Source organism: Lissotriton vulgaris, chromosome 6 (assembly GCF_964263255.1).
Source record: "Lissotriton vulgaris chromosome 6, aLisVul1.2, whole genome shotgun sequence".
NCBI classification, from domain to species: Eukaryota; Metazoa; Chordata; class Amphibia; order Caudata; family Salamandridae; genus Lissotriton; species Lissotriton vulgaris.
Window position 1 is genome coordinate 1,258,435,011 of NC_141694.1, and position 27,876 is coordinate 1,258,462,886.

At 46.3% G+C, this 27,876-nt stretch overlaps 1 protein-coding gene across 1 annotated transcript in view; it reads left to right on the top strand.

The window, feature by feature from the left end:
- The window catches only part of LOC147708724 (uncharacterized), a 222,161-nt gene that overhangs the window by 155,186 nt on the left and 39,099 nt on the right, over positions 1–27,876 (top strand). Inside the window, exon 16 of the mRNA XM_086925770.1 lies at positions 26,531–26,602. Coding sequence (XP_086781896.1) covers positions 26,531–26,602 — 72 coding nt within the window. The remainder of the gene's footprint in view (positions 1–26,530; positions 26,603–27,876) is intronic.

Consider the following 27,876-nt stretch of genomic DNA (forward strand, 5'->3'; position numbering starts at 1 on the left):
CCTGAGTAAGAGATCCAGAGAGGTAGATTCTGATAAAGATGGAAATTCCGATAATATGGGGCATGTGTCAGATGGAAAAGACATCAGATTAGAGTCAGTCATAGATACATAGGGAGCAGCTGGAGGAAAGGATTCCTGGATCAATTTAATTTTTGTATTAAAGAAGATGGCTAGCTCCTTTACCCAAGGTTCGGAAAAGTTATGCTGGGCAGAACAGGATTTGGGAGACACAAACTCTTTGACGATGGTAAAAATTTCGTTACAAGAGTTTGACGCATATTCAATTCTATTGGCGAAATAATTCTTTTTAGCCTCAAGGATAGCAGCGTGATAAGATTTAATCAATAGTTTGTAAGCAGACTTAGCTTCCTGATCGTACTGTTTCCGCCATAGTCTTTCAGCTGACTTACAATTTCGCCGGACAAGAGCACGTGACTTAGAAAACCAGGGAGCCGAGCTGCGCTTGCTAGATGAACGAGGCGTAGAAAGAGGGGCGAGATCATCAAGCCTTTCAGTCAGCCATTTCTGAAGAGTTTCAAGGTCTCTCTCCAGATGGCCGGATAAGGTACAGGGATGTTCGTGATATGCTTGAGCCAGATTCTCAGGGGTAATTTTGTGAAAGGGTCTACTAGGGTGCCTAAGTTGGTTCGAGTTAATACAGGAAGTTTTACTTCTACCTTGAATAAGAAAGCTGATCAAAGAATGGTCAGACCATAAGACAGGAGTGGGGCGGGACATCGTAAGGGGGAAGGTGGAAAATACCTGGTCAAGAGTGTGACCCTTATCATGAGTTGCACTAGAGATGAAGGGTGTTAGGCCGATAGGAGCAGTGATGTCCATGATTTTGATAGCCTCACTGTCCGACTCGACATCCATGTGGATGTTGAAATCCCCAAGCATTATACAATGTTCCACCTTTAGACAAAGAGTAGTGATAGCTGATTGCAGCTCGTCAAAGAAAGAACCTCGCAGACCAGGAGGCCTATAGACTAGGAGCCCTGAGAATGATTGGTGCGGGGAAAGTGCAATGGAAAAGGCAAGGGATTCGCAGCCAGAAATGGGCGAAGATGGAATGATTGCACAAGCAAAGGATCTTAGGACTACAAGAGCCACACCTCCACCTTTACCCAGTGCCCTATCCTGTCTATAGACTATATAGTCAGGTGGAATGGCTGCCATGATGTCGGGGTTAGAGGACTCATTTAACCAAGTTTCTGTGAGCATAAGACAGAGTGGTTTCTCAGCAGTCAGTAACTCATAAATGTCCAAAGCGTGCTTATGCAATGAGCGGGTGTTTAATAATAAGCACTTAAAGTTATTAACGGGGAGTACGTGAGGAGCCTCAGAAGCCCTATATATAGTAGGATACCAACCACAACCAGGACAGCGGCATTTGCCTTTATAACGGCCTGGAAAAATGAATCGACAGGACGCAGTATGTGATCAAGCAAAAAATGATGGTAACCATAAGTAGCAGATCCTACTTTCCTATACAACCGCCCCCCTCCACCCCCCAATGTAAGGAGATGAGACTAATCTTGCCCAGTTGAGTCTTCATTTTCTAAGTTGAAATATCTAGAGAGTCCATCTGCATTGGCATGGTTAATCCCAGGCCTATGTTCCACTGTATAGTCCATCCCCTGTAGGGAAATGGACACCTCAAAAGCTTGGGGTTTTCATTCTTCATCTGTTTTATCCATAAGAGGGGCTTTTGGCCTGCCTGAACAATGAAGTGAGTGCCAAACAGGAATGGCCTCAACTTCTTCAGAGCCCAAACCACAGCAAAGGCTTCCATCTGTATGGCTGACCAACGTTTCTCTGTGGGGTCAACCTTCTGCTAATAAAAGCTACTGGTTGATCCTGATCCTCTGCATTAAGTTGTGACAACACAGCCCCTACCCCAACTCAGAAGCATCTGTGTGGACAATTAATTGTTTAGAAAAGTCAGGACTTTGTAGAATGGGAGCAGTGCACATGGCCTGCTTAAGGTAATCAAATGCCTTCTGACAGCTAACTGTCCACTGAACTTTCTTGGGCATTCTTTTTGATGTGTGATCCTTCAAGGGAGTCACTATAGACCCATTTCCTTTAACAAATCTCCCCAGTCAAGCCCAAGAAAGCTTTGATCTGAGTCTGCATAGTGGTAGCAACCCAGTCCATGATGGTCTGAATTTTCTCTGTAATGGTTGAAGTTGACCTCCACCCACAAGGCGTCCCAGGTACACAACCTTACTCAGCCCTATCTGGCACTTAGTAGCCTTGATAGTGAGGCCTGCTTTTTTCAGAGCCTCCAAAACATTCTTTAGGTGGACCAGGTGATCCTCCCATGTGGAGCTAAAGACAGCTATACCATCTAGATATGCTGCACTATAGGCTTCCAGGCCTGTGGGAACTTTATTCACCAACCTTTGGAATGTGGCAGGCGCATTTGTCAACCCAAAGGGCATTACCACAAATTGATAGTGCCCACTAGGGGCTGACAATGCTGTTTGGGGTTTGACATCCTCGGCTAGTCTGATTTGCCAATAACCAGCAGTGAGGTCAAATGTGCTTAAGAACTTGGCTGAGGCCAAAGTATAAATAAGCTCATCTGCCCTAGGAATAGGGTGAGCATCAGTCCTAGTGACTGCATTGAGTCCCCTGTAGTAAACACAAAACCTAATTTCTCTCTTACCACCCTACGTATGAGGTTTTGGTACCAGGACCACTGGACTAGCCCAAGGGTTATCTGAGGGCTCAATCACTCCCAATTCCAGCATATTTTGGACCTCAGTCCTGATGCAATCTATGACATTGTCAGGCTGCCTGTACATTTTGTTCTTCACAGGTAAGCTCTCCCCTTTGTCCACTTCATGGGTATACCAGGTGGTCTGACTGGGAGTCGAAGAGAACATGTGCCTGTATTGATTGAGCACCTTCCTACAATCAGTCTGTTGCTGCTCAGTGAGGCTGCCTGCCAAAGCTACGCCATCAACTAAGCCATTGTCAGGCTTCTGTGAGAGGAGGTCAGGGAGTGGGTCACTCTCCTCCTCCTGCCCCTCATCAGTAGCCATGAGCAAGCCCATGTCTTGTCTGCCCTGTCTAAATATGACTTGAACCTGTTCAAATGGAGCACCCTGTGGGGCTCCTGGGAGTTCCCAGGTCCACTAAGTAAGTGACCTCTCCCTTCTGCTCAAGAATGGTATGGGGTCCAGTCCACTTGTCCTGGAGAGCTGCTGGGACCACAGGCACCAACACCCATACCTTCTATCCTGGCTGATAAACAGCCAGTACAGCCTTTTGGTCATGCCAAGCTTTCTGTAATTCTTGACTTGCCTCAAGGTTTTTACTTGCCTTCTACATGTATTCAGCCATCCAGAAGAGGAGACGTAGTACATAGTCCACTATGTCTTGCTTACGTGGATTGAGAGGTAACTCCCATCCCTCCTTCACTAAACACAAGGGACCTCTAACAGGATACCAAAATAGAAGTTCAAAAGGGCTGTAGCCAACACCCTTCTGTGGGACCTCTCTGTGGGCAAAGAGAAGACAGGGCAACAGAACATCCCATTTTCGCCTGAGCTTTTCTAGGAGTCCAATTATAGTTCGCTTCAGGTTTTTTTTAACCTTTCAACTAACCCATTGCATTGTGGGTGATAGGGTGTGGTGAACTTGTAGTTCACTCCACACTCCTTCCACATTGCAGTAAAATAACTGGACATTAAGTTTGCACCTCTGTCAGTTAAGACCTCCTTAGGGAAACCCACCCTGGAAAAGATTCCCAGGAGGGCCCTTGCCACCACGGGAGCTGTGGTGGTCCTAAGGGGACTTGCTTATGGGTATCTAGTGGCATGGTCCACCACCACTAGAATAAAACTGTGCCCAAAGGTAGTTGGAGGGTTCATGGGACCAATGATATAAATCCCATCCCTTTCAAAGGGGACCCCAAACACTGAAAGTGGAATCAAGCAGGCCTTTGTGGTTCTACCTGCCTTACCACTGGCATGACGGGTAAGACAGGAGCGACAATACTCCTTGGTGTCCCCTGACATGTGAGGCCAGTGAAAGTGAGGGATAAGTCTGTCCCAAGTTTTACTTTGGCCTAGGTGTCCTGCCAAGGGAATGTCATATGCAAGGGGGGGTAGGAAGCCCCAAAACTTCAGAGGCATAACCAACCTCCTGGTGGTACCAGGTTCGGGGTCTCTACCCTCCGAATATAGGAGTCCCTCATCCCAGTAGATCCTGTGGGACCCACTGACACGCCCAGCAGCCTCAGCTGCAGCTTGCTGTCTGAGGGGTTCAAGAGAAGGGCAGGTTTGCTGTTCCAAACTCAGGTCTGCCCTAGAAGGGCCCCCTGCCCCCAAGAACTCAACCTGCTCTGGTTCAAGCTCATGAGGGGTAGTTCCTTCACAGGGACTAGGATTATCTCAATCTGGAGAATGATCCTCACTCTTTGTTTGGGGGGCAGACACAGCCTTGCCCCTCCTGTTCCTTCTCTTGGAAAGCACCTGGTCCATTGTTCCAGGATCCAGGGCCTGTTCAGTATTTGTCTTCTTGGCCTGTGACCTGGACACAGCAAACACACCTGCAGTGATGCCCAGCATTGCTGCATGAGTCCTTAATTCCACATCAGCCCAAGCTGATGTCTCCAAATCATTGCCCAACAAGCATTTCACAGGAAGGTCTGAGCTAACCACAACTTTTCTTTGGGCCAGTTACCCCTCCCCAGCTGAAATGAACAACTGCCAAGGAATGGTTTGTCCTGACATTGCTAGCATTGGACACTTGGTAATTTTCACCAAGTATGATCTGGTCAGGGTCCACAAGATCTTTTCTCACCACAGGGACACTTGCTCCTGCGTCCCAGTATGGCATGGCCTCCATACCATTAATTAAAGGCTGCTGCCTGTATTTGCCCAGGTTACTGGGACTGACAAATAAGGTGGCAAGATCCCTGCCACCATCACAGACAAGTACAGCCTGAGCTGGAGTTCTGACTAGGCCAGACCCCACCTCAAATCCCAAGCTTAACCCTATTAATCCCTTGTTCTCTGTACCACCACTTGAAACTGTACTGGGGGGCGCGGTTGCCTTAGGGACAGTAGTGGTTGGAGTTGAATCCTTGGCCTTGGGACAATTGGCATATTTTGTCCAATGGGTCTTTTCCTTATATAAATAGCACCAAGGTTTATGTTTGCTTTTACCCTTGTTGAACCGTGACTCCTCCCCAGATGCAGGTTTTTAGGACCCTGATGAAGACTTTGATCTTTACCCTTGTCCCCACCCTTATCTGAAGTTTTAGCATCTTGCTTCTTAGGATAACCACCAGTGTTCTGTTTGTTCTGCTTGACTCTGATTCTGACCCACTTATCTGCCTTCTTTCACAATTCTTGGGGAGAATGCAGATCAGAGTCAACCAGATATTGATGCGACAATTGAGTTTGGCAATTATTAGGGATCTTCTCCCTCATAATCAAATTGTACAATCCCTTGAAATCATTCACTTTGATGTCAAGTAACCAGCCTTCCAGAGCCTTGATAGCACAGTCCACAAAGTATACCCAGTCCTGATTCTATGCCTTTTGGGTGTCTCTGAACTTAAACCTGTATTGTTCAGTGGTTAAGCCAAACCTATCAATGAGATCACTCTTCAGGAATGAATACTTATCACCATCCTCTTCTCTAACAGTGAGGAGCTTAGCACTACCTTTGTCGCAAAGGAGAGCCAAAAGATAGCTGCCCACTGCTCCTGAGGGTCCCTCTGAACTTTGCAGGCCCTCTCTAAAGCAGTTATCCATTTTTGGATGTCATCCCCAACATAGTAGGGAGGTAAAATCTTGTTCAGGTTCCTATTGTCAAAAGAATGTTCCTTAACTCTAGAGACACTTTTGCTGCCACCGTGGGACTTGAGTCCCAATTTCTTCCTAGCCTTCTGGACTTCCAGGGACTCCTTATCAAAGGCCAACTGCTCTTGCCTGAGGCTAAAACTGACTTTCTTAAGCTCAAGTAGTTGGTATTCCCTATCGAAGGAGTGGTCCCTCTTACTTGATGCAGGAGTAGTCCCTAGTGACTGTCCTGAATGGTTAGACTCTGCAGCGGGAGATCTAGATCTCCTGGGTAAACTCTACACTCTTCTAGTAGGGGGAAAGAGGAGGCCATCTTGGCCCTTATCTTCATTCTTTTCCTGAGCATCTGAGTTGTCCAGGGGGGACCCATCTTGGTCCTCCTGGACAGGGTTTGAATCTAAGTCATAGAAAGTTTCCTGTCCTGACTTGTCCTCATTCCCTGTCCCACCCACTCTATCCAATTCCTCTGACCCAGGGTTCTTCCTGAGGTGATCTAGGATGAACACCTCTATCAGGCTTTGAATGTTGGCATTTCTCCCTGCCTTCAGCTTTCTAGAGGCACAGGGCATTCTAGTTCTTGGAATGAAAGCTCGCTGTATCTAGAGGGCAGAGAGCTACTGACATATCCTTTATAAGACATACTAAGTAATGTGTGGTGTGTGCACCTACCTAACCTAGTGGGAAGCTAAACTCTATTAGTTTGAAGAAAGGGTGTGCTAAACCCTTTATTTACCCAACCCCAAGTTCAGTAGAACTTACTTATCCAAGCTAGTATTATCTGTACCTATATACTAGTGGTTTTCAGTTAATCAATACAAAGTTTTATCTTGTAAAACAATGCAGGCTTGAATCCCAACCGCTGCACACCAATGTGAGAAGTTGGCCTGGTATATGCTGTCCACTAATTAAAGTGGATACCTTGCACCAGTCCAAACGACCCTTATGATGTATGAGGTCAAAGATAACCTTTAGAAAGCTATCCTAGTGGTAGCTGTGGAGAGCATCCTTCAGGCTCAATCTTGAAGGAAGGTAAACAGCTTGTTTTACCAGAATGTCACCATTAATATTAATTAAATGAAAGTAGATTCACACACTAGTTATATAAATATGTATTTATTTATATAACACTCTATTGTATCCTCTACACAAGGATACAAAGCACACAATACTGTAACACAGAATCAATCGTAAGTAGCAATAATACACAGAGGCCACGCCCCCTTCCCGCCCTAGAGATCTCCTTTTTCAATGTGCAACCCCAGAACGCGCAGCGGGCGTGCGCAGCGGGCGCGCCGTTTGCGCGCCGAAGGCGCGCATGGGGCAAGCCCGTCTGCGCCCGTCCGCGGCTGGACGGGGCTAGGGGCACGTCCCCATGCCAATTTTATGTGCTATTCCTCTGAGGAGCTGACCTCTCTTCAGGGCCATTGGCCACTCTCAGAATCCATCGGTAAGCACATCGCGTCGTTAGATCTCACTCCCTCTTCTACCCTTATACCGCTGCCGCCATTGCCGGCCCCATTGTTGCTCTGCCCCTCCTTATCTGACCCCCCCCCCTCTGCTCCTCCGTTATCTGTCATCTTACTTAATACCAGATCTGCGGTTAAACACCACCATGAGCTATCTGTCCTCCTCGACTCGGAGAAGCCGGATTTATTACTCCTGACCGAGACCTGGTTCTGTGACTCGTCCCTCCCCGTCCTCCTGGCCACCCTCCCCCCCTCCTACGTTGCCTTACGCTCTGACCGCCCGGCGGGCAGGACAGGCGGTGGTGTGGCATTGATTGCTCGGGCGGACTTAAATTTTCAAATCCTTTCATCTCCTTCTATCCCCCCCTCTGAATTCCTTGTTGCCCGATCCCTCTATTTCTCTCCCCCCATCACTTGTCTCTTGATGTATCGCCCACCCCAGCCCTCGCCCCTATTCCTACCTGCGTTCCAGGACTTACTGGCCACCCTGGTAGTCAACTACGCTTCGGTCCTGGTGCTCGGCGATTTTAATTATTGGCCTTCCGACCCTTCCGAGTGCGCCACTTCGAAAGAATTCACAGAATTTCTTCTCTCTCTGAACTTTATGTCGCATATTTCGGTTCCCACCCATTCTCATGGTCACATTCTCGACCAGGTATGGTCGCTTAACCTCCCAATTTCCCCGGTGACTGTTTTTCCCTGGTCGGATCATGCCCTCATTTCCTTTTTCATCTTTACTGAACCAGCTCCTAAAATCCCACGTGCCAAAAACACATGGGCCCGAAATTGGAATAGAGTTGACTTTCCCGCTCTGACCGCCCTGCTCCGGAATTCCACCCCGACCCTCGCGGGCCTCTCGTCAAACTCTCAAGCCGAGGCAATTAATGCCTGGCTAGCTAGAGGCTGTGACTCTGAAGCTCCCTTGCGCCGTATCTCCACCCGTCGACCCAAGGATTCAAATAGATGGTTTGATGGCAACTTAAAAAAAACTTAAATTGACCGTCCGACAAGCAGAGAGACATTGGAGGAAGGACTACTGTCCTTCATTAAAAACCCTCTATCTCTCTGCACTTGCCAACTATAAAACGGCAATCCTTGATGCCAAAACCGCCTATTTTTCTGCCAAAATCACGTCAGCTGAAAATAAGCCCAGGGAGATTTTCAGCATAGTGAATGATCTAGCCTTCTCTGACAGAGCCTCACCCCAAATTCCTCCATCCCAGTCTTTATGTGCCCAACTCAATTCTTATTTCCGAGACAAGATTGTCACCATCAAGGCTAACATCCCTCCCCCTTCATCTGCCTTCATCGACCCCCCTCCTCCGACCGCCCCATGTTGTCTTACCTCTATTCCCCCCCTTACCCAGGAAGCTTTCTTGGAGATTCTCCCTAAGGTTAAATCGGGTTCCCCCACAGATGTCTGTCCTGCACGCATTCTGCAACAAATCTATTCCTTCTGCCCTGAACCCCCCGTCACTTTTCTGAATAACTCTCTGACCCAGGGAGTCGTGACACCTGCACTCAAATCTGCCATCATAGTGCCCATACTGAAGAAGCCTGGCGCGGACCTATCCATCTCAGCCAATTACCGCCCCATTTCCCTACTGCCCTACTTGGCCAAGGTGCTAGAGCGCCACGTCACCGCGGTCCTCAGCGCCCACGTAGAGGCAAATGGGGGATTGGCTTCCCGCCAGGCTGGCTTTCGTCCCAGGCACTCGACCGAATCAGTCGTGGTATCGGTCCTAGATAAACTCAGGAAGGGAATGGATAATAACCAACACCAGGCGCTGGTGCTCCTGGATCTCTCCGCCGCTTTTGACACGGTGGACCACAACATCCTCTTGTCCCGTGTCAGGGCGGCCGGAATCCAGGGAACAGCCCTGGTTTGGATTTCCTCCTTTCTGAGGGACCGTACCCAGGCGGTTCGGCTGGGAGCCTTCACGACCACCTCACTCCCCGTCACCTGTGGTGTCCCCCAGGGCTCTTCCCTCTCTCCTCTACTATTCAACCTTTATATCTCCCCTCTTATTTTCGCTCTTCAGCAGCTGGAGGTCACTGTATTTAATTATGCAGATGACCTCCAGCTTATCTTCGATCTTTCTTCCTCCTCTCTCTCTGTTTCTAATTTTCAGTCCATTATGATTTTCATCAGGGACTGGATGAACCACAACCATCTTAAATTGAACCCGGAAAAGACCGAGTTGGTTCTCACTGGTGGTTCATCCAGTCCCTGGAACCCCCACTTTTGGCCCCCCACTCTTGGTCCCGCCCCTACCCCTTCAGTCACAGTAAAAACACTGGGAGTGAAAATTAACAGTCATCTCACCCTTCACTCCCAAATCAGTTCCGTAGTCTCCTCTTGCTTCCTCACCCTTCGAACAATCCGTACCGTTTCCCGTTTTTTTCCCCCCAGGCTCTCAAACTGATCATGGCCGCATTGGTTATCTCGCGGCTGGATTATGCCAATGCCCTCTATAATGGCATTCCGGCATACAGCTTACGGAGGCTCCAGGTGGTGCAGAACCACGCGGCCCGGCTTATTTACGGTCTTCCACGCTACCATCATTCCTCCCCCCTCCTTAGGGAGCTCCACTGGCTGCCTATCAGGGAGCGTTCCCTTTTCAAGACCGCCTGTATGACCTTCCAGGCCCGGCAAGGCACTGCCCCGGCCTTCATTTCCTCGCTGATAAGCGAATATGTTCCATCTAGAGAGCTCCGGTCTTCTTCCAAAGCTTTCCTCCAAACCCCACGTTTTAAGCGAAAAAAGTGGGGTGGTGCCAATTTTTCTACCTTGGCCCCCACCTTTTGGAACTCTCTGCCTGATCACCTACGTTTTGCCACCCACTATGCCTCTTTTCGAAAAGACCTCAAAACGTTCCTGTTTAGACAGGCCTTCCCCTCATAAACACACTCATCCCTGCAATCCTCAGTAATTCGGACCTCTGTTAGCGCCAAGAAACCGCTCGGTGGACGTTGCGCTTTATAAATGTTTTAAATTAGAAATTAGAATTACACAGTGGGCCCAGAGGGGGACCAAACCATAAACCAAAATAGTGGTATAAGAACCACGACTCGAGTCAAGACCAAGTCTAGAAGGTGTATAATCGTTGGGACCCCAAGGAACCACCGAAGGTGAGTACGTAGGGACGCGACGGAGGACGGGTGCAGTGTGAGTACACGACCGCATGCGCGGTACAGTTCAATGGGAGAGTTGTGATTGCACTTTTACAGTTTAAGGATGCTTCCCAAAGGACTAGGAAGAAGCCAGGAGAAGGTAGGAGGTTAGAGAGCCACCCCACTCGTGGATACTATGGTACCCAAGTTACCTATCCCAGGGGAGCCGGGGGCATAGGTCTGAAGTAGCGTTGGACACCGCCATCGATCTCAATGGGAGTCTTCAATCAACAGTCACTGCAGGGAAGGAGAAAAGCATCCAGCGGAATCAAATGTGGATTCAGGATGAAGAGAACCTGAAAGCAGAGGGAACAGAGTGTGTGTCACCGGGAGTGACAGGGCTGAGTAGGCAGATGCCCACCAAATGTCGGATGTTTCAGGTGAGATGAAGGGTTTCTTGACTCAGCAGCCACGGTGACCAGGCAATGTTGAAGATGACCAGGAGCCAGATGTGAAGTGTCCCACGAAGGATGTCGAGTGCTGAGGGGTTGGAGTCCGGCAGGAGCATCAGCAAGCCTTGGCAACGGCAACCCACGCAAAAGGTCAAAAAAGGTTGCAGAGTAGACCAGCAAGGTCCATGGGTCTCACCAATTGCAGGGGAGTCAGGGCAAGCCTGGACCAACAAGGAAGCCGCAAGAAAATAAAGTTGACCCACACAGGGACACACAGGCCCGAGCCACATGAATCGTGATGGGACCTCAGGCAGTTTCAAAGAACAACAGCTTGCAGGGCACAGAATGCGTGGAGGCCAGAGTTCTTGGTAGGAAATGTGCTCAGAGGTGGAGGCTATTGACAGCCCAGTGCACAAAGTTGGGGAACGCCAACAAGCATATACACTTGCAAAAGTACACAGTGCACAGGGGTTTGGGTTATGTAGTCCCCACGAGGAATATTGACCTCAAACTTGGTGAGATGTCAGCTCAGGCTCAAGGAACATCGTAACCCACCTCCTGTGTTGCTGGAATCTTTTGGAGACCTCAGGAGCAGCAAACCAGTCAGATGCATTGCGGTGCCTACAGATGCAGGGGAGTGACTCCTTTACTCCAAGGGAGACTCTTCTGTTGTATTTGATGCTCCACAGGCCCTGCATGGAGCCTGTATGGTGCATGGGCACAGACCAAGCTTAGGACAGAGAAGGAGACAAAGTCGGGCCCAGTCGAAGACCAGCGAAGTCCAGAGTGTCCAGACGGTTGGTCAGTGGTTAAATCTTGTCAACGTCAAATCTAATGTCTCACAGCCAGGTCAGACCTTTTGTACACACGTAAGAGGGTTGGACAGATTCAGGGGACCCACCCAGAGGAGGGTCTGGACAATGGGCAGGACACTCCCCTGTCATTTGTCCAGTTTCACACCAGAGCAGGAGCCAACGGCTTACAGAACTGGTTTGAACTGGACTATGCACAAAGACGCCAAGTAGGCCCCTCGTGCAGACTTTCAGGCACTTTGGAAGTGCACCCACCCAGCCCCAATACACTAATTCCTGTCTGGGAGGTGGTCACAGCTCCCTGTGACAGGATACCTATTGTTCTGCCTTCCCCTGCTCGAGCCTGGCTCAGCATCAGGAGGGCAGAAATGTGTCTCTGGTCGGCAGCATCCATTTTGTGCTAACCGGGTCGAGAAGGCTGGTACTGAAAGACCAGGGGCCCCACGTAGGTTGCTTCAGAAGGGTGGAATCATACCTCCCAAACTGGTTACCAGGTTGAGCTTTGTTTTCAAGGTGTTTGATAGCAAACATGATATGTTTTGTTGCAGCCGTTCTCGAGATAGCATTTACCGCAAGTCTGGCTGCGTCACAGACAACCCAGGAGAATGGTCTCCCAAGGCTGCAGAAGGGCTCTGTTCTTGCAGGGGCATCCTCTCACTTAAAACTCAGCACCCTGCCTTCAGGATTGTTAAGAGCTGCTATAGGGGTGACTTATACGTTTTAAGTGTAGTGGCCCATAAATATTGTCAACCTATATCTTTCGTAAGTGGTGCAAGCACCAACTTATACAGACTGCAGTAGCAAGCTGTAGTTCCATTTTGCATGGCCTCTCCTGGGTGGCATAATACATCTTTCAGGCCATGGGAGTCCTCTGGGGTACTTATGTCCTGGGTACATGTGTACCATATACTAGGGACTGACAAGAGTACATCAGTATCCAATCTAGAGTGTACCTAGTACACAACATAACTAATTTAAGGAGAAAGCAGATAGACTGAGGTCCTGATTAACAGGATCCCAGTCAGACTAATCAAAACAGTGTAACATCAAGCAAAAAAGTGGGGGTAACCATAAGAAGCAGATCCTACTTTCCTACACTGTTTATTTGAAGCAAACTCGTTTTAAGACTCTGGGGGTTCATAGACTCTCTTTGGGCCTATCCGAAAATGCAGATGTCGGGGATTACATTATTTAATACATATTCTTATATAGGTTATAATCCTAACTTTTCCCGTCAACTGCACGAAAATTTGATCAACTGCTGGCAGGCATCCTGCATACTTACTTTAGGCGGCTCTTTCTTTGAAGGTGGCTGTCTTCTCTCTTTCCAGATAATATCACAGCGATTTTCTCTTCCATGCTTGTTTTCTCCTCGAGGGTGGAAGACGTTAATTGTTCCTTTAACGCCTTTTTAGAATACTTGAGGCAGGTCCTACCTAAGAAGGGTATTAGTTGGGCGTATCAAATGATCCTGCGAACAGAGATCCAACAACGGGCTAACATTTTTCAGACATTAATGAACAATCGATTGGCAACTAGGAATAGAAGAAGACAATGGGCGCTCAACAAACAGTATTGGGAAGTAGTTGTACTGCAGTAATGATGGTGCTACCAGGTGAGGAGGGGCCCGTTGCCAATTCCACCCCAAAATTCCCTTCAATGAAAAGAGTAGGAAATCTATACAAATCCTTTCTCAGCACACATTAAGTAATAGATGGTTAATAACAATCTGAAAGTCTCCAATATTCTAGTCCACTTTTATTCCATAGACATCCGTTCAGGGACATGATTCAAGTCATAATCGATTTTCATCCATACAACTTCATCAACAGCATGGCTTAGTTCATCAACAATAAAACATGTTACAGTTGATTCAATAACAATGCAGTTTCCTCTAGCCAACACGTACTTTGTTGTGTGTTATCTCACACCTTGACTTCTTCAGGGCTGCAATTCCAAATACACAGTGTCACAAGAGTTATCTCAAGTCTCGAGACAAAACCGACACCCATTAGTGTATCATGCAAAGTGAATTTTCCTATCGTAAAGGAAAAAAGCTCCCGATAGAGTAATTGTGATCAAAAGAGACAGAACCGTCACCCAACATAGTGACAGACTATGTATAGTAATAAAGGTTTCAAAAGTATAAACCAAGGAAACACATAAAGAACACAGTAATGGCTGTGTTCTTTATGTGTTTCCTTGGCTTAGTAGTATAGTTGATGAATTAATTGTATCAAGTTGCATTGTTGATGAACTAAGCCATGCTCTTGATGAAGCTGTATTTATGAAAATCGAATATGGATTGAATCATGTCCCTGAACTGATGTCTAAGGATTAAAAGTGGACTGTTCTGATTAGAGCTGCAAGTGGGGTAACACAGAGATTAAATAGAGGGGGGCTCAGATATGATCAGATCATTCGGCTTTTCTCTGGTTTCGTATGCGGATGACATGCAAGACTGAGATCCTCTTTTTGGTCGAACACTTGGTGGCCCCAGGAACTGGGGATTCTAGCGATCCCCAGTGGTAAAGTAAAAAACTTTGGAGTAATTATTGAGAGTAAGCTATCTTGTGAGGGACAAATAAATCACATCACTTCCTCATGTTTTTTCATTTTGAAAACTCTAAGGAAAGTGTTGCCTTTCATTCCATTGAGCCTACAAAAGATGGTATTTACGACTCTTATTTCATCCAAAGTGGACTACTGCAACAAGCTTTTTATTAATATTCAAAAGCAATATTTACATAAGTTACAAACGCTGCAGAATGCTGCAGTACAGTTACTGCTAGGCATCCCGAAATATAAATCCACATCTCAAGCATTGATTCAATTACACTGGTTCCTAATAAGTAAAAGCATTCAGTTTAAGACACTCTGTATTTCCTTCCGGTCACAGAAAGGCGCTGGCCCTGAATATTTGATACAACGTTTTCAACGCTATATCCCAACATGCTCCCTACGCTCATCCACCAGTGGAAACCTTGTAATCCCCAGATTTAGGAAAGCCAACTGGGGTGGTAGAGGATTCATCTCAAGCACAGCAAGGCTGTGGAACTCACTTCTGACAGAACTAAAACTTTATACAGATCTACTGGAATTCAGGAAGAATCTAAAAACTTGGCTATCTAGTAAATAATCTTGATATCTGCTAGATTTTTACCTTGTCCGTGTCTGCTAGTGCCTAGATACCCCTGGGTGATTGTCACGCTTTATACATTTTATTTTCATTTCATAAGTGGAAGAACCTGGAAAGTCAATCTGCATTGGCATGGGCAGTCCCAGGTCGGTGTTCTACTGTAAAGTCTGTTCCCCTTTTTTTTGTTTTTTTTAAATGTATTTTTATAAATTTTCATAACCCAGTTCACATTGGTACACAGAGCAGAATATACATCACAAACGTGCCTTCAAGTGGCTGGCAACAATTGCTGTCACATAACACAATAGCATTAAAGCATTATAATGTTACAGTCAGGGTTTGCACAGTGGGATAAAATACTCTAGAACCATACTATGACAGTCTGCAGAATTCACTATTCTGAGTGCAAGCGATTACATGTAGGATATTAAGCTATCATAATCTGTTAATACGAGACTCATATGGCTTATTAATATTCAATTTTTGGGGGGCAACCTCGTACAACATACATTCAGTCATTATCCCCAATATCAGCTTGTTTCGCCAACAAATATTGCACATATAGACCCCAAAACCTTGTAAAAGAGTAGACCCATGGAGACCAGTCTCCTGACTTTCTTATTCAGAGTCTTCGTGTACCCCAAAAGCACTCAACCAAATCGAAGGCATTTTCAGCTGCTGCCGCCTTGACACCCGGTTTAACATGCTGTAGAGCCGCAAAAACTGTTATCAGATTGTCGGCTACTGTACGGCCAGGTACAAAGCCGGCCTGCTCAGGACCCACCAAAATAGCCAAAAGCGGGGTCAGTTTGTTGGCCAATATTTTAGCAAAAATGTTAGTGTCGACATTTATCAATGATAGTGGTCTATAAGATGAGCACTCTTGGGGAGCCTTGTCAGATTTCAATATGGTTGCGATCAGTGCCTCACGCATGGAGGGGGGCATTATGGCATGTTCTTCCATCTCCTGGTAGAGTGATCAAGTATGGGCCTTATAAAAGGCCACAGTGAGCCCATCTTGACCAAGTGCACTTCCATCCCGCATGGAGTTGAGTGCCATACGGATCTCAACAGCATCTAGAGGTCTCATGAGATACTCTCCGTGGCTATCCATCAGCCAGGGTACTTGTATGTATTTCAGGTAGTTCACTATATTTTCTTTGTCTGGGGTAACTTTGGATCTATACAGGTTCTGATAATATTGGCCAAATCTATTTACTATTTCCGCCTGCTCTTTCAGGGCAGTTCCCTTCTCATCTAATAATTCTTGGGTGACTCCAGATTCATACCGTCAGCGGGCAATCGCCGCCAGCACTGAGCCCGGCCTGTCTCCCTCACCATAGGATCTGGCCAATGTGTACTTCCCCATTTGCTTGATTTCTCTGTCAGCTTCCCCGTGGTACTCTTCCAACATTATTTTCAATGGTTCTAAAATCTGAGGGTCTCTTCAATCGATCAAGCTCCGGATCTCACACGCAGTTAAGATCCCCACCCCAAATTAGTGGCAATGGGTGACAGCCCCTAATGTATGTTAACAGTGAATGGTAGAACTGAGGGTCATCATAGTCAGGCCTGTATGTATTTAGAATTTGAAAGTCAGCCTTCCTACCATGACATCTTGGGGTTACAAATCAACCAGCAGGATCAGTCTTGCATTCTTCAAGTTGTATGCCTGACTTGGGATTAACCAAGGTAAATACACCCCTGGAGTGTGAGGTGAAGCCGCCTGCATGGAATGGCCCTGCTAGGTTACACCTCGCGAGCATAGCGCTATTAGGGGCAAGATGCGTCTCTTGCAGCAGCTCAATGTCTACCTCCTTTCTGTTCAAGTACGCCAGAATTTTACACAATTTTCTATGGTCATTTAAGCCTCTCATGTTCCATGTCATTAATCGCAGGCTTCGTCTATATCCCTCCCCATGTTCACTGTGTGTCATTCTTCACTTTCACATGTTCTGACAATCCTAGCTGCTATAACAAATGTGTTGCCGTAATCATTCACGCCCAGTGTGACCATGTGAACTGTAACAAAAGTACCAACCCCCCCACCCCCAACCATGCCATGCTAACCCCAATTAGGCATAAGCTGCTCTCTCCCCCCTCACTAGCAATTACTAGTACATATAGCAAGAAAACTACAATTGTTTAGTAATAAGCACTATTTAACTTGTGACGGTTGAGAGTAAAACGCATTGGGGCAGATGTTACCGGCCATCCCTTCTGTGGGGTCCCAATGCCACACACCCACTTTCCAAATAATAAGAGACTTCCACTAAAGGCACTAAGTCTCTCAGGGAGCCTCGTAAACAACTATTGATGGATAGCATCTCTCACTCAACATGATGCTGACTTCCCGTACCATTAAGCCTGGCCTATGCGAGAAAGGGTCAGCAGAATCATACATTTTGGCATAAAGTTATATTTCACAGTAAGGAGGCACTCCCTGAAAGCTAAAGGTCCAATCACCCCAATCCTGCACAGATTATCTACTCACGGGGAAAATCATCATAAAAGTCTGCCGTGCAGTGTTTCTCATCAGTCATTTTTATCAAGTCCTCCATCCGCTCCATCAGCCCGATCGTCCGCCATGTTGTCTTTCCTGCGCTTTCCGGTCAAGTCCCAATCTTTGAGGGATTTTTGCAGGGACTGGGGGTCAAGGAATATCCTTGCCTTACCATCGAACATCACTCGCAGCTGCGTCAGATACAGCATCGCGCATTCTACTTTTTGCTCTCGCAGCTTGCGTTTCAGAGGCACAAATTGCTTCCTGGCCTCCTGGACTCTGATAGTAAAGTCCGGGAATAAAGAGAGAGAAGAGCACTCATGTTGCAAATCTCCCAGTTCTCTTGCCTTCCTCAGCGCCGCAACCCGGTCTCTGAAGTTAAGTAACTTCGCTATTACAGGTCAAGGAGGGGCTCCCGGGGGCGGCTTATGTCCCATGAGGGTTTCACACTAGGCAGCTTAATAGTTCACCATGAAGCAAGGCTCAGATCCACCATGCCCCTCTTGGAGTGTAAATTGCAAAAAACACAGTTGATGGACAGAATGTAGAACAATGTCATAAATTCACCCCAGTTCAAGGATCTGGGCCTAAATCCATCGTTTTTTTGCACTCCACACCACCCTGGGTTAAGACACTGGCTATATGCAAATCAGCTCTGACCCTGTGCCACATGGGAACAGTCCAGTCAAAACTACCAAGCCATGTCTTTCCCAGACCGGAATCAAGCATCCAAGGACCGGTTTCTGGCTATCAGCCTTCTTCAGCCTGGATAGCTTGATTCCAGTGGTGTGGAGAGCCTGGGACTCACGTCTGAGTATACCCAGCACACTCGGGGTGAAAATTGCAAAAAACACAGTTGATGGACAGAATGTAGAACAATGTCATACATTCACCCCAGTACAAGGATCTGGGCCTAAATCCATCGTTTTTTTGCACTCCACACCACCCTGGGTTAGACACTGGCTATATGCAAATCAGCTCTGACCCTGTGCCTCATGGGAACAGTCCAGTACGAACTACCAAGCCATGTTTTTCCCAGACTGGAATCAAGCATCCAAGGACCGGTTTCTGGCTATCAGCCTTCTTCAGCCTGGATAGCTTGACTCCAGTGGTGTGGAGAGCCTGGGACTCACGTCTGAGTATACCCAGCACACTTGGGGTGAAAATTGCAAAAAACACAGTTGATGGACAGAATGTAGAACAATGCCATACATTCACCCCAGTACATGGATCTGGGCCTAAATCCATCGTTTTTTTGCACTCCACACCACCCTGGGTTAGACACTGGCTATATGCAAATCAGCTCTGACCCTGTGCCTCATGGGAACAGTCCAGTCCGAACTACAAAGCCATGTCTTTCCCAGACCGGAATCAAGCATCCAAGGACCGGTTTCTGGCTATCAGCCGTCTTCAGCCTGGATAGCTTGACTCCAGTAGTGTGGAGAGCCTGGGACTCACGTCTGAGTATACCCAGCACACTCGGGGTGAAAATTGCAAAAAACACAGTTGATGGACAGAATGTAGAACAATGTCATACATTCACCCCAGTACAAGGATCTGGGCCTAAATCCATCGTTTTTTTTGCACTCCATACCACCCTGGGTTAGACACTGGCTATATGCAAATCAGCTCTGACCCAATGCCTCATGGGAACAGTCCAGTCCGAACTACCAAGCCATGTCTTTCCCAGACCGGAATCAAGCATCCAAGGACCGGTTTCTGGCGATCAGCCTTCTTCAGCCTGGATAGCTTGACTCCAGTGGTGTGGAGAGCCTGGGACTCACGTCTGAGTATACCCAGCACACTCTCCACTCCAGGCTCTCCACACCACTGGAGTCAAGCTATCCAGGCTGAAGAAGGCTGATAGCCAGAAATCGGTAGTTCGGACTGCACTGTTCCCATGAGGCACAGGGTCAGAGCTGATTAGCATATAGCCAGTGTCTAACCCAGGGTGGTATGGAGTGCAAAAAAAACGATGGATTTAGGCCCAGATCCTTGTACTGGGGTGAATGTATGACATTGTTCTACATTCTGTCCATCAACTGTGTTTTTTGCAATTTTCACCCCTCTTGGAGTGTGGCCCCCGCTTTGTTGCCATGTAATGTGGCACTGCTTGTCCATGCACAGCTACCAGGACCCAATACGGGAAACATTGTTTACAACGCGGTTTACACCGCAGTACCTTTACAACAATGCCATTACAACGCAAGTCGTTACTACGACTTGCGCTGGATGGCGCTGTTGGATAAGGATTATTGTAATTTTATATTCCAACACCTTCCCTACTGTTACGTGAGCTGGTGTTGGAATATAAAATTATAATAATCCTCAATCCGCGCACACCAACGCAAGTCGTTGTAACGACTTGCGTTCTAATGGCAGCGTTGTAAAGTACCGCGATCTAAAAGATCGCGTTGTACTGACGTACATCCCCCAATACAGTAGCAGTCCCATAATGGGATATAGGGCCGCTCCCGCCAGGTGATGAGGCAAATGGTGTAATGTTCGCAACGAATCCAGGCCCCCTGCACTCGCCTAATGCCAAATAATCCACTCCGGAGGTAGTCTGCCAGCAGGCCCGCAGGCCAGGTCGGTGCCAGTTAGGCCGCACGTCAAAGATCATCTCCGCAGCATGGCCTCGACCTCCGTCTCACCAAACACGCCACAGAGCTCAGCAGCCCGGTCGCCGGCAGAGTCACCACTCACTCCACAGAAGGATTGCCACCAACCAGGGGGCCAGCCGTCTCCACACTTCAATGGTCGCGAGGGCCGGGTGAACGCTCGCACCCGCCTCAGCAGGAATCGTCGTCCTCTTCAGCAGCTGCATCATGCGGCTCAGGGGAAGCAGCGTCTGGTCCGAGAAGTGCAGCCCGGCCGAGCCGAATTACTCCATTCCTACAGCCTCCAGAGCGTTTCGATAGGGCACAGCACGCTCAGGATCTCGAGCGAGTAACCAGGATAATTATAGCTAATAGCTGAAGGATCGATGTGGCGGTTAGCGGAGCTCACTTAGCAAGCAGCCATCTTTGGGCCAGGCAAGCGCCACCCCCTTGTAAAGTCTGTTCCCTGTAGGAAGACGGATCACCTCAAAAGTTTGGCATTCTCACCTTTCATTTGCATTAGCCATTTGAGAGGTCTGTGGTCAGTTTGAACTGTGAAGTGAGTATCAAACAGGTATTGTCTCATCTTCTTCAGGTACAAAACCAAATGCCTCCCTCTCAATGGCACTCCAAAGCTGATCCCTGATGATGTCAGCTCTGAAAGCTTCACACGGAGATAGTTTGATACCTCGGAGTTGGTTTGTTGCAAAAAAGGCATTCAACCTCTTGAACTTCTCAATTCTGGAAGCTCACACAGCACAGAATGTTGATCTGATCAAGTGAGGGAAGGAAAGGATGGGGACAGCAGGGAGGGAGACCAATGAAAGAAAGCAAACAATTAGATAACATTAGCTAAACACAATTCTATCCCTTTCGAACTGGTATAGGTAATGCGTTACACTCTCTATTACCTGTAAGAGAAAACAACAGCACCTGGTCTTCATTATAATCATGAAATGCATATGGCTCTATCTTTTCCATGTTCGCCTTTTAAGACATAGAGTAACATGAATATACAAAAAAGACTAAACAGTACATCAGCATGTAGTGTATGTCCAGGAATAAAGAGGAGTGATCTTTTATCCGTGTACCCACCCTTTCAATAAGGGTATTGCACTTCACAGGGGAGCTTCTCACTACGTACTTCAAATGCCCCCTGTTACTCAAAACATAATAGTAAAGACAAAGAATCAAAAGCAAACAAGGATTCCAAATAACACACAACCCAGTATATGGGAATTTGCTGGTTGATAAGAACCAATACAATATTCACAGTTTTTACCCACCGTTTCTCAACACGGCTTTGTCATACCATTCCAATGTAGCACTATACAATTGCCATTTGTAAACCCGGCTTCTGCTAGTAGTGCATCCTCCAAAATACCAAGTACACACTTACAGCTGTTTTAACTGTGGATTATAAACACATTACAATGCAAGAGTCGTGCCGTTTCCGTCACGGCTGTTTAAACAACAAACAATACACAGCACACTAGAACTCAGAAATGCTGTTACGTTGCACGTTTATAGTAGTGGCACAAAATTAATACACCCAAACTGTTTCCATTGTGGGTTGTAGTAGCACTGCCCTTTTGAACCCACAACCCTTTTGGTTACACGCCAACTGTTTAATATGCTAGTAAATTACACCCAAGCCGTTTCCATCACGGCCCCGTGTGAAATGTTTTAAATAGCAAAACTCACCAAGAACAGTTCGTAAATGAAAGCCGGTGCTAAGGCACCCTTACCACACCATAACGAGTCCAAGAATGGGAACCGGCAACCAGCGTCACAACTGGATCCAAGAAGAATAATCGGCATCGCTTGTTTACCCGTACTTCCTTTAATGCCGCCTTGACGTCGAATATACCTCAGGGCGTATCTCTGCGCATCACACTGCCCAATGGGAAATGGAGTCCAAAACCTTCGGGCTGTGACGGGACAACCTGACAACTTCCTAAATGGGTTTCCGTAACAAATGAGTAACCTCCTACTTATAAAAGCAGCAGGCTGGTCTTGGCCATCATCAGCGCCTCTCAGATAGGACCGCTCCTATCCCTAGCTCAGAGGCATCAGTCTGCACATTAACTGCTTGATGTAGTCTGGAGTTTTGAGAATGGGTGCTGAGCACATTGCCTCTTTCATGGTGGCAAAAGCCGTTTGACAGCTAACTGGTTAATTTACTTTCTTGGGCATTTTCTTGGATGTGAGTTCTGTGAGGGTGTCATAATGGATCCATACCCCCTTCACAAACCTCCTATAATATACAGTGAAACCAAGGAATGCCTTGACTTGATTCTATGTTGTTGGACCCTCCCAGTCCAGAATAGCTTGGATCTTAGTTGTAAGGGTTGCACTTGGCCTCCACCAACTCTGCCAGGCAACCTGCCAGAAATCTCCAATTGAGGATTTCTCGTCGTCTTTGATATTCAAATACTTGCCCGATCACAAACCCAAAGCTTCCGCATTAGCCCCCTTCCCAAAGTAGTGGAAAGAGGGGGTGTGAGATTGCTGTGGGTCCATGATCGCACTGAGAAGCTAGTGGTGTTACGGCTTGAAAGCTGCCACTTTAATAGAAGCAGTTTGACTATTGGCGAAGAAGCCGATAAGGGACCAAGAGGCCGGATGTTGCAGCCTGGACCCTCGTGTTACACAAATATACTCAGCCAAATGACTAGCGGTCTTTCAAGCAGGTATTCTCACAAGTCAAGCAGTAGCATTGACACAATATTAACAAAGGTTAAACTCAATTCCCTAAAAACTTATCAGGCCCAGCTATTAATTGGAAGGGCAGTCCTAAACTATGACTTAAGACTAGATATGATCTTTAACAGCAATCAATAAGTAGCAACAGACAAGAAAATAGCAGAAGTACTTATCTGTAATGAAGCAACGAATAAAAGAGGACGATGACTCTGGACATACATATTGTTTGGAAATTCTATTGCTTTATAATGTATTATTGTTCTTTAAAGAGCTGAATGTTGGGGCAGCAATAAAAGGCTATTGCATAATGGTAGCCTCCGGTCTTGTAATGAAATCAGCCACCTTTTCATTGCCTTGTTTAACACATCAATAGCCACAGCCCCCTTCTCCAAAGACTGGAAACACGCAAAAGTCAACCCCCTACTAAAGAAACCATTAGCAGAGACCAGTAAATTCCACAACTGACAACCGATCTCCCTGCTCCCATTCCCGGTCAAAGTATTAGAAAAAGTTGTCAACCAACAATTCTCCTCACATCTGGAACCGAACTTCCTACTGGATTGCTCTCAGTCTGGATTCCGCAGCAACCACAACACCAAGATAGCCCTCATGGCGGCTACCTACGACATCCAATCCCTACTCTAAGCATGGGCGAATTTTGCGAATCTCGCGTTCGCGAATTTTGCGGATTTTCGAACTCGCAATCCGCAAAATCCGCGAATTCTCGCGAATTTGCGGATTTTTTTTTTTGTGTTTGCGCGGGTTTCTGCCAGTTCGCGAGGGTTTTGTACACTTTCGCAAATTGCGAACTTACCTGTCGGGTCGCAAGTTTCGCGAACTTGTTGTTTCTACGTGTCCAGCCTGTTTGGGACACTCTTCTTCACCACTGCCACTCTCTGTCACCACTGCCACTCTCTGACTACTCATGCCACCCTCTGGCCCACCCATGCCACCCTCTATTTCATCACAGCACCCTCTGGTTGTCCAGTCAGTGTACATTATTGTGGCAATGCAAGCACACCTTCCCTGCCTCAAGTGACCTGAATTAATTTGGGGCTGATTAATGTGTCACAGAATATTTTTTTAGCTGGCACCTGCTTCCTTAGTGCTTCCTGATTAGTGATCTTTTGTACTTGCTAAGTGCTTTCATTGTTGCAAAATTAGTTACAACACCTGCCCTGCCCCAACTGACAATAATGAATTAGGGGCTGATTAATGGATTTGAACTTCCAGCCTGGCTCCTGCTTGTCTCCCTTAGCTGTAATTCAGGACCTTTGTGGCATATGTGTAACTATTCTGAGGTTCAGAGCAGGGTCACATAATAGTTGCAACTGGCAACTGAACTCTGGAGGGGCCCCTCAGGAAGCACTACAGGAAATGGCTACTAATGATGAGCCTGAACTTTTGAACCTGGTAAGTAGTTTCAGTTTTGCTAAGATCGTATTTCTGCAATTTTGCACTTATTCGCGGGGCGCGAAGTTGTACTGGGAAGCCGCGAACTCACGCGAACAGTGCGAGCAGTGCGAGCAAAATCCGCTGCTCGCGGATTTGCGGATTTTGCGGGAGATTCGCGAATCTCGCGGATTGCGAATTTACCGAAAATGCGCAAAATCCGCGAGCGAAACAGATTTTCCGCCAATGCTTACCCTACTCGACTGAGGAGAGACTGTGACTCTGATCCTCATAGACCTCTTAGAAGGCTACGATATGGCTCCCACCACACACTCATCACATGGCTGCCCAACAGGGGCATCAAGGAGCTGCTCTCGGATGGATGGCCTCTCCTCACCAGAAGAATGCAAAATGTCATTCTACCCTTCACCTTTGAACCAAAGGAAATCATCTGTGGAGTGCCCTTAGGCTCCTCGCTCATCCCCACCCTCTTTAACACTTATATGATACCTCTGTCCAGCATCATCAAAAGCCATGGACTGGCATCATATCCTACGCCGATGTCACACAACTCATCCTCTCTCTCTATGAAGACACCACCAACACCAAGAACAACTTCCACAACTGCAGTACAGACGTTGCCAACTTTATGAAGGACAACTGCCTGAAGCTCAACACAGACAAGACAGGAGTACTGATCTTCAGAAACAAAAGCTCCCCCTCGGATGCATCATGGTGGCCCTCTTCACTCAGACCCCCACTGACCACAATACGAACCAACTACAGACCATACAGAACACTGCAGCCAGACTCACCCTAGAACTCCCTAGACAAACCCACATCTCCCCCTACCTCAGGGAAATGAACTGGCTCCCTGTACATAAAAGATGCTAGGTATCAAGCTCCTAGCCGATGCATACAAGGCCCTACACAACTGCGGACCCACCTACTTGAACCATCAACTGTACTTAGATCGCCCACCATACATCTCCGCTCCACTTCCGTCTCTAACTTTCACCCTGCATCTGACTTAGCAGATGCAGAGGTCGCACCTTCTCCTACCTAGCAACAAAGACATGGATGGAGCTACCCCCTTACCTCCGGACTTCCCACTTCTTCCAGAGTTCTGAAAGTCCTGAAAACCTGACTATTTGGCTAATCAAATGGACCCTGCCATCGCCTGTATACCCTCACGCATGACAAGAAGGTCTATACAAACCTACTGATTGATTGATGCTGAGAGGCCGTATGGATTGAATGCCTGTTGTTCATGGCAACACATTTGAAGGGAATCTATGTCTAGCTAATTTGAGGAACATCGAAATAAAGATTTTTGTGACCATGTATGAATGTTTGTTGTTTTTATTTGTTAGTATAGTCAGTGAAAGAGCATTCTTAGAAATAAACAATACCAAAAATACATTTTCTGTGCGTGGTATTAAATTCTCAAGATTTTCCTCTTCAGCTATTGTTCCAGTGGATGGACATTTTTGAATAATATAATTATTAAAATGCTCTCTGGAATACTGAAACTGGCTCAGAAAGTCCAAGGCAGTAGAATGATCACACTAAATATTCTTATTTGCCTGTGTTCCAGGTTCAGTGAAGGACTAGAAGCCAGCAGGTACAATCTGCTTTTTGGCCTTCCTATAGGGGTGCTAATAGATGTATTCTCCACATGCTCAGTAGGAAAAGCTCCTAATTGCCTGTTCTTCTTGTTATATCCACTCACATACATGGTAGTCAATTAATGGGTTATGCTCTCAGAACATGGAATTACCTAATGTTAACACACTTTACAGTGGGCAGTTGTGGATAATACCTTACAATCAGCTCTGAGAATTCTTAGGACACTCTTCATCATTAGTGAACACATGCATATGGGCAGTGAGATCAGAGTGCAATTACAAAAAAGAATAAGGATGCATGAGTGTAGTACAGATAAATAGTACACACTGCATAGGCAGGCTGATGTTTAGGGAAACATCACTTGCATATGTAAAGATAATCCTCACCTTTCTCTGCAAAATTATGTAACTTTCATTAATCTTATCAGTTTACGTTTGTTGTTTTGAATTAGTATATTTTACTAGGATCCATCTCTTTCCATTGGCTATGAACTTGTCCACTCCCTTACATCCTAACAAGGTGAACATGCATCCTTGCTGTTATTTCTCTTTAAACATATTTGTGTGTATTATTTGTCTGCCAGAAAAATACTTCATGCAGTCTATTTATACTCATGGAATGTCTAGAGGCAACCTAGCAAAATGCACTGCTCTGACACTGGAGATATTTAAAGGCTTTTAACCCTTAAGGGTACCATGGCTAAAGATACTTTACAGCTAAATAATATTGTCATCTCCTACTTCACATGATTTACTAGAAACTAGGTTGCTTACAACAAACTCTGTGTGTTTGATGAGAGTCTTTCATTGTGGACATGGAAGGGGAGTTTGATGTGGAAAGTGAAAATGGACCTTAAAGTATATTTTGCCTAATGCAATTTTTATCTTTACAGCAGCCACAGTGGTTCCCGGCAGACACAATAATGAGCGAGAGCCGAAGCCTTCTACCTTATTCTGCCGAAAGGGTAAGACGGGGCACCAAAGGCCACCATGTGTTTGATCATTTCCTTCACCATGTGTTTGAGCATTTCCTTCACCATGTGTTTGAGCATTTCCTGTGCCTCAGAACATTTCATCTTTTGGTTTCTATGAATACGTAGTAAAAAAAACAGTCATTTCTTGCCACCTGTCTCTCTGTATAACTAACTACACAATACATTGTCTTATCTTACTGCCCACTGAAGTTTGTTAACTTCAAATGAATGCTGCTTCATTAAGGTTAATAAAGGCTTCTAATGGATTCTTTAAATAGATGACTATTTACAAAGTAAATTTCTCAAGAAGGCGCAGTTTATGCAATACTACCATGTACTCATAGCCAAAATGTATAAGGAAGATTTTATGTGAATCACTGCTGTTTCTTTCGTTTATGATTCCAACATTACCAGCTAAACTAGCCATTCACACTCTCAAAATAAAAGACACCGCAATCTTTTAGATAAATTATAAATTCCAAGCAAACCTTTGAAACTGTTTATCTCATCACCACCAGAAAGCAAACTTTCTCTCAATGAGGTAGACCCAGACTGATGGCTTGTACAAACTTCAACTGTGCAAAAGTAAATAGGACTTTCCCTGGCTTTGTAAATGCATATTTAATGGCAGCACCCATCTTAATGTCATTCACAAGTAGAAGTATGGTGTCCTTTACATATATTTTAAAAAAGAAGTCTAGGAGAATTATGATGCCTTTTATGATACAAGATTTGGAATACAACTTTTTCAGAAATATCTGCAGTTAATTCAATGCCCTCTGCCAGAGCCACCAAACTCTTTCCTCACTCTTACCAAGATCTACTGACTTCATTTTAATCTTTGTACTCCTTAATGATAAGACCAGGACATGGTATTGACAGACCAGAAATGCGTCAGGGACTAGTTTGGATGGAAGATCGATAATCAAGATTGCATTGTTGAAGCTGAGCACCCAAAGCTGCCATAATAAATGGAACTACTCTGCCAGAGTAACTTTTAATGCATGATGAATATTCTTTGGTATATAAGAAGCCTCCTCTAGCTCTGCTGACTTAGGCCCAGTCACTCAAGGAGCTTGTGGAATCCTGCAAGCTTCATAAGCTGTCGCTGGACTTCCAAGGTCGTAGAGGAATGCTAGAGACATCTTAGGGAAAACACACATGCGCACACCATGCAATGTGTATCAAGTCTGTATTCTTTTGAAACTCTTAGATTATCATATTCAGAAGACTTTAGTGACTGTTGCAGCTTCACACATCCTGAA